This window comes from Mauremys reevesii, linkage group 9 (genome assembly GCF_016161935.1).
Source record: "Mauremys reevesii isolate NIE-2019 linkage group 9, ASM1616193v1, whole genome shotgun sequence".
Lineage (NCBI taxonomy): Eukaryota > Metazoa > Chordata > Testudines > Geoemydidae > Mauremys > Mauremys reevesii.
The window spans coordinates 86,660,647-86,674,500 of record NC_052631.1 but is presented as its reverse complement, the minus strand read 5'-3'; the positions used below and the strand labels follow the sequence as shown (position 1 = coordinate 86,674,500).

General features: G+C 43.1%; 1 protein-coding gene across 4 annotated transcripts in view; it reads right to left on the bottom strand.

Moving 5' to 3' along the window:
• Positions 1–13,854, bottom strand: part of COL4A6 (collagen type IV alpha 6 chain) — a 188,827-nt gene that overhangs the window by 103,666 nt on the left and 71,307 nt on the right. For all 4 annotated transcript variants that reach the window (XM_039488503.1, XM_039488501.1, XM_039488500.1 and 1 more), the window contains exon 4: positions 11,999–12,082. In XM_039488503.1, coding sequence (XP_039344437.1) covers positions 11,999–12,082 — 84 coding nt within the window. The remainder of the gene's footprint in view (positions 1–11,998; positions 12,083–13,854) is intronic.

Genomic DNA, 13,854 nt, shown 5'->3' with positions numbered 1-13,854 from the left:
GTGTGGCCTTGGGCAAGTTTTTTAAGCCTCAGTTTTCATAAATGTCCACTAATCTGAGATGCCCCAATTTGGGGGAAGGGGGTGGGGCAAATTTGAGACAACCAGGGTCTGTTTTCAGACCAAGCCGGAGAGGAAGGATGCATTGGTGACCCAGTAGATGGAGTGAGACTATAATCTCTTCTCTCACCAACCAACCAACAACAAAAAAGCCATAAAGCATTCCCGCAGGATGCAAAGAGGTGCTTTAAAAATGCTTAGCTAGCCAGAAAAGCCTCTGGAAACTGTATGAGTCCTGGACTATGCTACATCTAGCAGGAAGCGTCAGTGCTTGAAGATTGACAGATACTTCATCACTGTGGATCTGTAAACCATCTGGAAGTGCTCTGTGGAGCACAGTCTGAGAACCATTGCTCTGGGGTATTTCAAAGGTAAACATTATGAAACATCCTCATGCAGGCTCCCACACCCCTATGTGAAGTGCTGCATTAGTAGATTTTAAAAATGGTATGATTAACATAGCTGAGCAGCTGTTGCCCCCACCATGCTGGTGACACAGCCCTGCCAGCCAATACCATTTTATTTTTAAACACTTTCCTAATTCAATATGTGTTGTAGTGTAGATGAGGCCTCATTTTACACACAACATGCCCCACACTTTATTTCAGTCAAGTCGCAAACACAGCCAGAAACAGCAACAAAAGACCTCTTCATGGGCCTCTTCAAAATAGTTTGGTCACTATACCAACTTCCAAGATGTCTAAGCAAGGTAAGATGAATGCCCGTCCCTTGAGAAGTCTTGACAAATGTATTCAAGGTTTAGACAGCTGATGTCATACTTGTATGTATGTACCAGTTCAGTTTTGATACCCATCATATATTATGTGAATACCTACTGCAATCTGAGTGTTGTTTAGTTAGCATATACTCCAGTTCTGGTGAACAGCCAGGACTCAATGTATTTAATTGAGGTTGGGTCAAGGAGGGGAGAACAGGAAATGTATACTAATTGCTTAATGCCACATTTGGCAGAAGTCAACATTTTTGGAAATAATAAAAATTAAGTCTTGGCGGTTGTTAATAAAACAACATAGGCACATAGTCTGTTTGATTTACTATTACCTCATTTTCACTCGAAATATTGCCAAAACTATGTTCAATAACAGGGAACAGATGGTCAACATTTTTTAAACTTTGAAGATAATCCTCTTCTCAAATAAAATGGTGGCATTATAATTGTAATGTCTTCCCAGAGGGGAAACTGATCAAGCATCACTTACAATCACAGGCCAATATTTATTAACGTGGAAAGGGCTGCATTACTATCAAAACTACTCAACACATCAAGACAGCTTAAAAGAATTGTTATAGCTACTGTGACTGCGTTTGGAGGGGAATGGACTGGGTGCTGCTGATTCTTTTCTCTGCAGTAGCACTCGAAGGCCCATATCAGATTGAGGCCCCATCATGCTGGGTGCTGTACAGTATAAGAGAGAGTCCCTGCTTACAGTTTAACTTCAGACAAGACAATCAGCTGGTGTAACAAGCAGGGTGGAGAAGGTGAGGAAGGGAGGCCAAGGTGATTGGTGGTTACATGGTTAGATACATGCACAATTTTCAAGTTTCTGGCCTCTCGCTCTCTTTTTTTAAAAAATTATAAATAAATAAGAGACATTAGCAACGTTAGGAATCCCTGCTGACAACCCACCTAGCCATTATGAGTTGGCAATTGCTGTTGGCATCACTGTAGAAGTAGATCTTGAGGGGGAATCTGAAGGTGCAGAGGATGGTTGCTTTGTGGATTAGTTCAGGGAAGGTATTATATGCGCAAGAACAAGCAAGGAAGAAAGCTGCCTCTTGTGCATAGGCAAAATGGGTGATAAACTTAGACATCACTGGGGGAATAGAGTGGAGGTGGAAAATGCAGTATGATATTGGAACAGATATGTAGTGAGGAGCTAAACGGTAAGCAGTAGACGCTTGTATTTGATACACAGAGCACCAGAGGAGCTAGTGAAGGGACTCAAAGAGGTGATATGCTCAGAATCACAGGCCAAGAAAATGATCTTAGAATGGACTAGAGGAGGATGGGATAGGGCCAGAAAGTCCAAAGAGGAGCAGGTTGAAGTAGTTGAGACAGAGGTGAAAGAGACCTAGGCAAAAATTTTAGCTAGACAGAGAAAAGGCTGGTTCTTGGAGAAATGACAATCCTTCAGTACAACCCTGGATGTGTGGGGCTAGAGAGAGAGCTGAGTCAAAAATAACTATACGGCCTGGGTGAGTGCCTGGAAGAAAAGTGCTGCTGCCAAAAATTCAGGGAATAGAGGAGACAAGAGGACATGGTGAAAGCAAGGGAGTTCAGTTCTGCCATGTTCAATGAGTGAGACATCCATAAGGAAAAGTCCAAGAGAGATGCTGAGATTCGAGGGTAGAGGGAGAGAGACTGGTCAGGGATCAAATGTGTGAGTCAGCAGCAAGATCGTAGCTGAAGTCATGTAAGTGTGTGAGATCTCCTAGAGAAAAGGTGTAGAGAGAGAATAGAACAGAAACTTTTGTGACTCCTACCAAAATTGCGAAAAAAGAGGAGAACTCCTCACGATTGGGAGACAATGAACAAATGATTAGGGAAGTGGAGAAGAGTCGGGAGAGAACAGAGTTGAGAAAAACGAAGGAGGGAAAGGGAGAGGTCGGCACATTGAATGTCAAAAGCCACTGAGATCTCACAGAGAAAGAAGATGAAATAGAGGCCCTGAGGTTTGGCCAACAGGTGATTAGTGACTTTGGTTAGAGCAGCTTCTGTGGAGTCAAGGGGGGAAGCCAGACTTAAGAGGGTCTAGGATGGAACTGGAGAGAGGAACTTAAGACAGTGCTTGTAGAAGCTTAGAGAAGAAATGGAGAAGGTACATTGAGCAATATTTAGAGAGGAACTGGGGTCAGATTGTTGGGCTTTTGGTGATGGGGAAGCCTGATTGTATTGTAAGGGGAAGGAACTTGCTGAGAAGGGGTGGGCAAGTGGGAGGAAAAGATGTTAGGAGGCAGGAAGTCTCAGGTTATTTCCACCTTGCCCAAGAAGAACAATTCTATAGAAGCAAGAGGCATTTCATTTTCAATGTATCCTTGTTCCTCCCTGAACTCATATTAACTAGAGGACTTATTCCAAGGATCTATATTATGAAATCTGTGTAATCTACTGCTGTGCAGTGCCTCTCATTATCAAGCTCGATCTAATAATGAGTAGTCACCACTAAAAAGTCATAGAATATCAGGGATGGAAGGGACCTCAGGAGGTCATCTAGTCCAACACCCTACTCAAAGCAGGACGAATCCCCAGTCAGATTTTTGTCCCAGATCCCTAAATGGCCCCCTCGAGGATTGAATTTACACCCCTGGGTTTAGCAGGCAAATACTTAAACCACTGAGCTCTCCCTCCCCCAACATTTGTTCTAGGTTTATATACCAGTGTATGTCAGATAACATGGCTACTTCCTTTCTAAGGTGGTTGAGCTAAAATCTTTTAAGATAATGTTACCTCAGTATTTACAATTCTCTGGGGACGCCCTACACGAAACATAGGGAATCCTTTGAAAACTGCAAATGTTGAGATAATGCTACTTAAAAGATTACAAGTACTGAGGTAACATTATCTAGCCATCTGAGGCAAATCTCAGAAAAAGCTTTGCTGTCTCAGCACATTATAAACAAACCAAAAAAAAATCAGACTTTAAAATGTTTAAATTTAATAATTAATTTGTGTGTGGGGAAATAACACCATGACATTTGTCAATCAGATTTCAACCAACTATCCCAAGGGATGCTCCTCTGTGCTTTTAGTGAGTTGGGGATGCTAATCACAATATTAAGTTAAGCACAAGATCTTTGTTGCCAACATGACCTTAACCCTTGGTAAATAGCAGTTAGGTTACATCTTCCCAAAACGTGGCTTCCAGTTACTGTGTTCAGTCCAGATTCCTTGGAGATGTATCTACCTCTTCTAATTATTTTGGCCTGCAGTGGTTGTATTAAAAACTCACTCATTGCCCATCGCTAATATACCATGCATTTACCATGGTTATTCTAAGTTTAGGGTGAAGCTGTGGAATCTCAGATATCTCTGTGTGGTAGATGCTGGCAAATGTATTTGAGTCAGAAGAGTGAGAGTCTTTACACATTAATGGTTTTATAATTGACAGGTCAGTTAGATAAATAACTTCATCTTATCTTAATGGGCTTGTATTTAATCAGGCAGAAGAGCTTTACAGAGCACATGATTTGCAACAGATACATTTATTGACATGACTACAAATCACAGGAATAATTAAAGATAATTAGTAACACCATGAACTAAAGTTTATCTCTTTCAGTAAATCTTGGACTTAAAAGCTACATTAGATACACCATCGCTGTATTAACTTTGGGAACTTGGGGTGTCATTTCAAGTTCTTTCCTTTCCAAAAACCTGAGTCTTTCAAGCAGAGACAGAGATGAAGCACACAGGACCAATATCAGTGGGAAGGTAACAAAATATATCAAGCGATATTTAGAGAAAGCTGTATTATTGTTATAAACTTCCAGGGTAAGTGAGCAGGCATCAGAAGATGGTGCACACTCCGCAAATAATTTCGCTGCTAGTTTATCTTTGCCAGTGTTTAAAACTAGATGACAAAGTATAAAAATATGAAAGCCAACACCACCATACACAAATGCAAAACAAACTGTAGAGATGAAATGGTGCAGGCCTTCTCCTGGTCAATGCTTCCAGCTTTGAAACACTGGAGTCAGGAAAAATCTTCCCCCATTTCCACCAACTCACATGGGATGCATTTCTTGGCAATAAGGCCATCAATGTGGAACGAACTTTTCAAAAGCTCAAAAGTTAACCTTGCCCTAAGCTCTGGATCAAACACTGAAGGGGGAGGGGGAGGATGAAAAATGTTATTTTAACACAGTAACTTCTGCTGACAATGTTTGTTAAGTGCTGATAATGTTTTAGCTGCAGATCACTCTCCAACATAATGGAGAACATGTATTAGAACTACTGTCTTTTCATTTACCTAAATATAAAAATTTATTTTAATCTCTTTAAATCTGTTAATTTTAAAACTGATCTAGTCAAAGTCAGATTTTCTTGGTACCCTTTTCTTCATAAATAAATTTTTTTGCTGTTTGTAGGGTTTGGTTAGTTATCTTTTTTTGGTTAGTTAGTTATTTTTTCTAGGCATCAGGATTTTCACTCATTTCCCTTTTTCTGTTGTTACATTTCCATTCAATTTCACAAGGGCTAGAGAATTTTGTTTCATTAGTTGACATTCCAGAACATATTTTTAAAGGTGGATTGCTATAAAAGTGCAAGGGGAGCCGGTTACCTAATTGTGCAAGTCAGATCACACACAAGTACTGTGACTGTGTGTGTAATTACTGCAAACTGCACTAATACCAGCTGGCATGGAAATACAGGCACACATTTGTACATGGACCTTACCCTGACCAATGTCACAAGCCTCCTTTCAAAAATGGAGTCTTTCTGTATTTATTTGATAGTTGCCATTTTAGCTGACATCAGGGATTGAACTCCAGACCTCGACGCTTGAATCTACACAGCTTTCCCTAAAGAGCCAGATTCCCTAATTAGCAGCTGTTACATTCTCTATGGATTGACCAGAGAGAGGAAGTGTAATGAATACTGAACAGTGGATTACTTTTACGTTGTTATTTATGTTTAATGTTAAACCTCTTGCACAAATCTTAATGTATCATTTATTAACCAGGAGTAACTAAGCAAAATGAGCTGAGCTGATGTATTTTGATTTTAAAATCAATATTGCCTAGAGGAACAGGAACAGACTCAGAGAAATTCTTAGATTTATAGCAGAATTGTCCCTTATAATCTGTGCTAACTACTTATGCTAAACAATCTGTTCCTCTTTGCATTTTGCTGAAACATTGGGAGTTCCTTTCCCAGACCTGCAGAAGAGCTCTGCGTGGCTCATAAGCTTGTCTCTCTCACCGACAGAAGCTGGTCCAATAAAAAGAACAGGAGTACTTGTGGCACCTTAAAGACTAACAAATTTATTTTAGCATGAGCTTTCGTGAGCTACAGCTCACTTCTTCGGATACATAGAATGGAACATACAGACAGGAGATATTTATACATACAGAGAACATGAAAAGGTGGAAGTATGCATAACAACAGGAAAAGTCTAATCAATTGAGATGAGCTATCATCAGCAGGAGGAAAAAAAACTTTTTGAAGTGATAATTAAGATGGCCCATAGAAGGTGTGAGGAGAACTTAACATAGGGAAATAGATTCAATTAGTGTAATGACCCAACCATTCCCAGTCTCTGTTTAGGCCAGTGTTAATTGTATCTAATTTGCATATTAATTCGAGTTCAGCAGTTTCTCTTTGGAGTCTGTTTTTGAAGTTTTTTTGTTGCAAAACTGCCACCTTCAAGTCTGTCACTGAGTGGCTAGAGAGGTTGAAGTGTTCTCCCACTGGTTTTTGAATGTTATGATTCCTGATGTCAGATTTGTGTCCATTTATTCTTTTGCGTAGAGACTGTCCGGTTTGGCCAATGTACATGGCAGAGGGGCATTGCTGGCACATGATGGCATATATCACGTTGGTAGATGTGCAGGTGTATGAGCCCCTGATGGCGTGTCTGATGTGATTAGGTCCTATGATGGTGTCACTTGAATGGATATGTGGACAGAGCTGGCATCGGGCTTTGTTGCAAGGATAGGTTCCTGGGTTAGTGTTTATGTTGTATGGTGTGCGGTTGCTGGTGAGTATTTGCTTCAGGTTGGGAGGCTGTCTATAAGCGAGGACTGGCCTGTCTCCCAAGATCTGTGAGAGTGAGGGATCATCTTTAAGGATAGGTTGTAAATCTTTGATGATGCGCTGGAGAGGCTTTAGTTGGGGGCTGTAGGTGATGGCTAGTGGCATTCTGTTATTTTCTTTTTTAGGCCTGTCCTTTAGTAGGTGGCTTCTGGGTACTCTTCTGGCTCTGTCAATCTGTTACACACCACACGATCCATTGTCTACAGCCAAGCTCTAAGATACAACCATATTTGCTCCAATCCCTCAGACAGAGATAAACCCCTACAAGATCTCTATCAAGCATTCTTAAAACTACAATACCCACCTGCTGAAGTGAAAAAACAGATTGACAGAGCCAGAAGAGTACCCAGAAGCCACCTACTACAGGACAGAAGTGAGCTGTAGCTCACAAAAGCTCATGCTAAAATAAATTTGTTAGTCTTTAAGGTGCCACAAGTACTCCTGTTCTTTTTGCGGATACAGACTAACACGGCGGCTACTCTGAAAACTGGTCCAATAAAAGATATCACCTCACCCTTCTTGTCTCTCTAGGTTTGTAACTGGCAGAATGAGGTTAATTTATAGAGCTGCCTTCGTTGTTTCAACATCTACGCATAATTGCCAACTGATGTGTTACATCAGTACCAGGTCCAGCAAGGGACAATGACTTGGCAAGCTTTCCCCACACTATCTCACAATGCACCACAACTATACTTTAAAAAAGGGACCATCTCTAAAGACTGGGCAGTTGTCATGTGCGTGAAAAGCAAAAGACACAATTGTGGTCTAGTCTCCTACTCTCTGTTCATTCTATTCTTGGCCTCTTTATCTGAAAAGCTAGCAAGGCTGCCAGTTGTGACATTGGCTTTAGTGAAGATGACATCTCTCCACCAGGCACTGGGCTTGTGCAGAATGAATTGAGCTCCACTCACTCAACGTTCGGCAGATATAACAATTTCCAGGGTGGAAACCTCAATCCGCAAACTCAGTGGGAGTTTTGCCACCGACTTCAATTTAACCAGCTCAATATGTACCAGAGCTGGATTTGAATCAATGACTGAGATCAAGGGCTCTTCCACAACTGATCTCATCCTCTAGGTTTAAAAGTTAACAGGGTCTGAATTAAACCTCACTGAATATCGTGAAAAAGGGAAAACTGTCCCCAGTCAACCAACCAGTCAACAGCACTTCCCAGAGTGAATGCAAAGCATAGGGACAGCTGCAGATACAGATGTGGTTTTGCACTTATATGTAACATGACTTATCACCTAGTTACTGGAATACTCCAAGTGGGCACTAGACAAATATTGCACTGCATTGCCTTCTAAAAAATCTGAATTAGTTTCTGAACATGTCAGACAGGTAATCTCTACAAAACCCATCTCCATAGCTGCCCCCTTAAAGATATGGATGTCTGATGCTCTTAAAACTGAGAGAACAAATATAATATTCTCTAGCAAAAATAAGAGCATAGAGTTAAAATTTTCAAAGATGCCTAAGTGACTTAGGAGCTTATATTACTGAAAGTCAGCGGGACTTGGGCATGTTGGAAATGTTAAAAAGCCAAATGAGTTCTCAGGTCAGCAACAAAAACAGTCTAAAATCTTTGCGACATCTTAACAAGAGAGACACCAAGAGCTCGAATGGCAAGGTCAACAATGTGGCATCCAGTTCAAACATCAAGCTGAACCCTGGGAATGTAAAGAGACAGCAGGAGGATGCTCCACGCTGCCCAAAGGTCAGAGCAATTTATGGGATATTCAATTCAAGGAGAAAGTCAGGCTTGTGCCTCGCTGTCAGGATCTGCTCATGCAAGGTGCTGAGTGTGCTTAACTCCCACTGATCTTTATAGGAATTGAGCTCCCTAAGTACCTTGGAGGAAGCACTCAGAACTTTTCAGGATCAGGCCACTGAATTAAAGAAAGAACTATAATTCCTATTGGACATTTGAAGGACACTAGTTTGTTCTTTCTCTTGTATCATCTGCTTTGGTCTGTGTAGAAGGCTAGACTCTCTTTATTCCCATCCTCTCATTTCATGCAATATTGAGCACTGGCTTTACGCACATGCTATACGGACAAATTGCAAGACAAGTCAGCTGTTCCAGAAGGTTCGCTTTACACTGAAACAAGCACAGTCCAATAAGGCTTACACTGGCTTTATGTACTACAGCATCACAAGCAACAAATGCCAGGAAAATGGCTTATTTCTTAGGCTTTGTGTTCTATTTGTTGTTCACAACAGATAATGCAAAAGACTTGCTTTAATAACTAAAAATTCTTCAGGGTTCTCAAGGCCTTTCATCCACTTTGGTGACCTCAAATAACTAAATGCTCATTGATCTCTTTTTATACTCCGTTTACTGGGGTGCAGTGTAGTGAGAAACACAAAGGTGAGTGCTGTGTTTTGCAAAGGTGCTGACCACCTGCTGCATAGACTGCAATCAGTGGCAGAGATCGTATCATGAATGACTTGTTCCTGAACTGAGGCCAACAAACAGATTCAGACTCATTAAGTTAACAGGCGAGTGATGTCCTGAATTTCTCTACCATGCACAGTTGACACTCGGAATAAATCAGGATTGCTAATGATGTTGAGATTTTTTTCCTGAAAGGTGATTTTTTCCATAGTGAAATAACGCATCTCTAACTTGCTAGTATTAAAAACTCTTTCTACAGCTGCTAGTGATTTAATTTATTATTGCGCTTCCAAGGAGGCAGATGTTAGCTGTAAAATACACATTACTCTATCGTTAAAGGACTTGCTTCAAAAATATAAAAGGAAGGAGATACAGGCCACAGAGCTTTTGTAGATTGCAGCTTCTGTTATTCTCTTTGGGAGATGCACATCAGAAAGTGATTACACTCAGTGCAGACTATACTGTATACCTGTCATGTGAATATATTATTAGAAAAAAATCCAGCTAGGAATTTGGAGAACTGAACTTTACTGTTCTTTCTGCAAATTTTGTAATGAAATGATATCCATAAAACAAATCGGTTGGGAAAAATCAGTAACATGACTGGACTTTTTCTGCATGATGTAGTAAACATCTGTCATATGGTGGTGCAGGGAAAGGAACATGTTCTTTCAGCAAGAATAATTTGCTTGATTACTGATAACCAGGAAGTAATGTAGATACTCAGTGATACTTCTACAGATAGTGAGATCTTCCAGATTAATTCCCTAAATACACACCAGCAGAACTCTCTCCTGATTCCATAACCTTCACTAAAATGTGTCATGTTATCATTTATTTTGACTTCTCCTGAATATAATGCAAAAGAGCACATATGCCAAAAAAAGGAGTGCCTGGGCAAAAATTAAAATTATAACTGAATAAAAGGTGAAGCCAAGCAGCTGCCACTATCCCAAGTCACAAAACAACCAACCACAATCAGACGAAGCTGATAGCCCTCTCCCATACAAACAGCCAACACAAAACCAGGAGAAATTTGGCAGTTCTGTATTAGTGTTGCTTTGAGATTTGGGGTTTGAACAAACCCCGAAACTAGGGTTGCCAACTTTCTACTTGCACAAAACCGAATACCCTTGCCCCGCCCCCTGTCCTGCCCCTCTTCTGAAGCCCCTCCTCTGCCCCACCCCTTCTCTGAGTCCCCACTCCTGCTCACTCCATCCTCCTTGTCACTCGCTCTCCCCACCCTCACTCACTTGCTCGTTTTCACCAGGCTGGGGCAGGGGGTGAGAACTCTGGCTGGGGGTGCAGGCTCCACGACAGGGCCAGAAATAAGGAGATCAGGGTGCGGGAGGGGGCTCCAGGCTGAGGCAGTGGGGTGGGATATGGGAGGGGGTGGGGGTGCGGGCTCTGGAGTGGGGCCAAGGATGAGGGGTTTGGGGTACAGGAGGGAGCTCCAGGCTGGGACGTTCGGCATGCGAGAGGGGGCTCCAGGCTAGGGCAGGGGGTGGGGTGTGTGTGAGGGCTCTGCTGGGGGTGCAGATTCTGGGGGGGGGCTGGGGATGAGGGGTTTGGGGTGTAGGAGGGGGCTCTGGGCTGGGACCAAGGGGTTCGGCGGGTGGGAGGGGGTTCAGGGCTGGAGCAAGGAGTTGGGGCACAGGGGGCGTGAGGGCTCAAACTGGGGGTGTGGGCTCTGGGGTAGGGATGAGGGTTTGGTGTGTAGGAGGAGGTTCTGGGCTGGGACCGAGGGGTTCAGACGGCGGGAGGGGGATCAGGGCTGGGGCAGGGGGTTGGGGCACGGGAGGGATGCAGGCTCTGGGCGGCGCTTACCCCAAGCAGTTCCCGGAAGCAGTTGCCTGTCCCCCCCTCCGGTTCCTATGCGGAGGCACGACCACATGGCCCTGCGCTCTGCCCTGTCCACAGGTGCCACCCCCGCATCTCCCATTGGCCACGGTTCCCAGCCAATGGTAGCTGCAGAGACAGCGCTTGGGGTGAGGGCAGCGCGCGGAGCCCCATGGCTGCCCCTACGTGTAGGAGCCAGAGGGGTGACATACTGCTGCTTCCGGAAGCTGTGCGGTGCCAAGGCAGTCAAGGAGCCTGCCTTACCCCCGCTGTGCCCCTGACCAGACTTTTAATGGCCCAGTCAGCACTGCTGACCGGATCCATCAGGGTCCCTTTTTGACTGGGCGTTCCTGTCGGAAACCAGACACCTGGCAACCCTACCCGAAACTCAGAGAGCGGCTAAATTTAAACCAATATATATACACACACACACACATATATTTGCAAGAGCCCATGCGAAAGAAAAATGCTAAACTACATTCAGTATTACTCCCACCTCACAATAAAATTGTCCAAGCAAAGACCAAAACCAAATCTGTCATCAGCAACCTTGTAGAAGCATTTGCAGTATAGACTGGAAAAGTTTGTTATGGAAGCCAACATCAATTTGATTATTTAATATTTTGCATTTGTCCTTCTAGCTTATGTACATAAAAGCTACTTGACTTTTCAAATCAGCTCTTAGATCACATAATGAAATTACGGGTTCCATTAAAGCCTTGTTGCACAGCTAGTGAACATCAACTTTCATAACAGTTTTCAAAAACCTAGCCAGGGCCAGTTTGGATGCAGCTGGTCTTCATCACTTCTCTTGTCTCATGAAGTCACTAGATGGAGGCTTAAGCATATGAACTTTGTTTTTTTAAAAAGAGGAGATAAGAGACACAAGGACTGTTTTTCTTCAGCTAGCAAAAGAGCCAACATACCCGAGCACCTTTTTCTGGAAAACATTTGCAGCCCGCGCTGCAATCTCGACCCCCGCATGGTCCGTTATAGGATTTCTTCCCACCCTGTAAAAGAAAAAGAGGAAAAATTGAGTAACCAGACCCTTCTGGGCATCTGAGATCCTTCTCAGCCAAAATGCTGTAATTAAGAGCTGGTTCATTTCATTTCGATGATCTACATTAGTCATGCGGATTTGTTTGACATTAACTAGACAGGCTAACTAACTTGTACCTTTTAAGCAACTGGCTCATTTTCAGAATCACTGATCATCTCAACATGAGAAAATGTCTTTAAAACTGTTAGAGGAAAGACAGATTTATAAGCTGGGCCTGATCATGCAAGGTGCTGAGTGCTCTCTAGGCCTACCGAGTTTCACCGGAGTTGAGTGGCTGGGATAATAAACACCCTGCTAGTTTAGGATCACTCCTTGGAACCAGAGTTGTAGCTGAACCAATCTCCCGCATCCAAATCCCACAGACCTTGGGACAGTTTAGACCAGCCGTCCCCCAATTTTTCCTTTTGCACACCCCCTTGCCAGTAGTAGAATGTGGCCGCGCCCCCCTGGGCTGGGAGTGGAGTTGTGGCTGGGCTGGGGGCCGGAGCCAGCAGCCGAGAGTGGGGGCCAGAAGCCGAAAGCAGGGGCTTGGGGCAAGGCCGCAGCTGCAGCTGGGGGTAGAATGGGATTGGGGACAGAGCAGGGCCAGGGGGCACTCCCTCCCAGCCCCCATGAGGGGGCTGGGTCAGACCCTGCCATGCCCCCCAGACATTCCTTTGCACCCCTTTAGGGGGGCGCACCCCACAGTTTGGGGACCACTGGTTTAGACCCAGATCTGACCTTTGTGGCTCATGCCCATCTCTATTTGTAACTAGTCTCAGTTTATGAGCTAAGCACCAGAGAAACTCACATTTTTAACAGAAAGGAAAAAAACCCTTTAGTACACAACAGACATAATAGTGTAAGGAGGAGAGTAAGAAATGTAACTGTTTGAATGTACTTGAAACCTGGGTCATCAAATGGCAGTCTACCTGTCCTGGATTGAGAGACAGAGCTGACTGAATACCAGCTCCAACCAAAGAGCAGATCTTCCTCTGATTAGGTGACTTGGAATTTTCTTGTTACATTTCCAAATAGCTATATATCACTAAAATGTCACCTATTATGTTTGCAGCAATGGAGAAATGCACTTTTCAAAGAATAAGTTATACAACAGTTAAATATGCCACTTGCCCCTCTAGTGACTAGTCCACACAGAGGATAAAAAGCTTGCTACAGATTCCTGCTACTGATACTCCATTCAGAGGTCCATTCTTAAACCCTTCTTAGAGTTCCTAACCCTACAACACACACATCACAATCTCAAGTGTAGATTCTGCAAACCATTAATCGTATAAGTAAAGATTTGCAGAACATGTCCCTAAGAACAAAGAAAGGACAACTGGATGACTCGGGTCAATGCAGGGCAGAGTTAAGGTTACATGGGTGCCCTAACTGTGCATTTCCAAACCATAATGCATTTGGATTGTTTATTTTGGGGATAACTACAATATTCTTGTAAGTTTTTTTTATCCCAGGGTCTTGATGTGAACTTTCCAACTTACCTAGTTTAATGTAGTGTTTTGTTTTTGTTTGTGTTTTGGGTGTGCGTGCACTGTCTGGGAATTAACTAAATAAGTTTAGTGGGACTCAACAATCCTTTTGCCCCTAAAGGTTCTCCCTCCAGCTCAGGATTAAGGCACATTGCTGGATCGTTGCAGGAGAGGTTTTCAACGCCACTGACAATGATGTCCCAGTACTAAAAAGAAAATGAGCACTTCATGGCTCTCAATCTAGCACCTT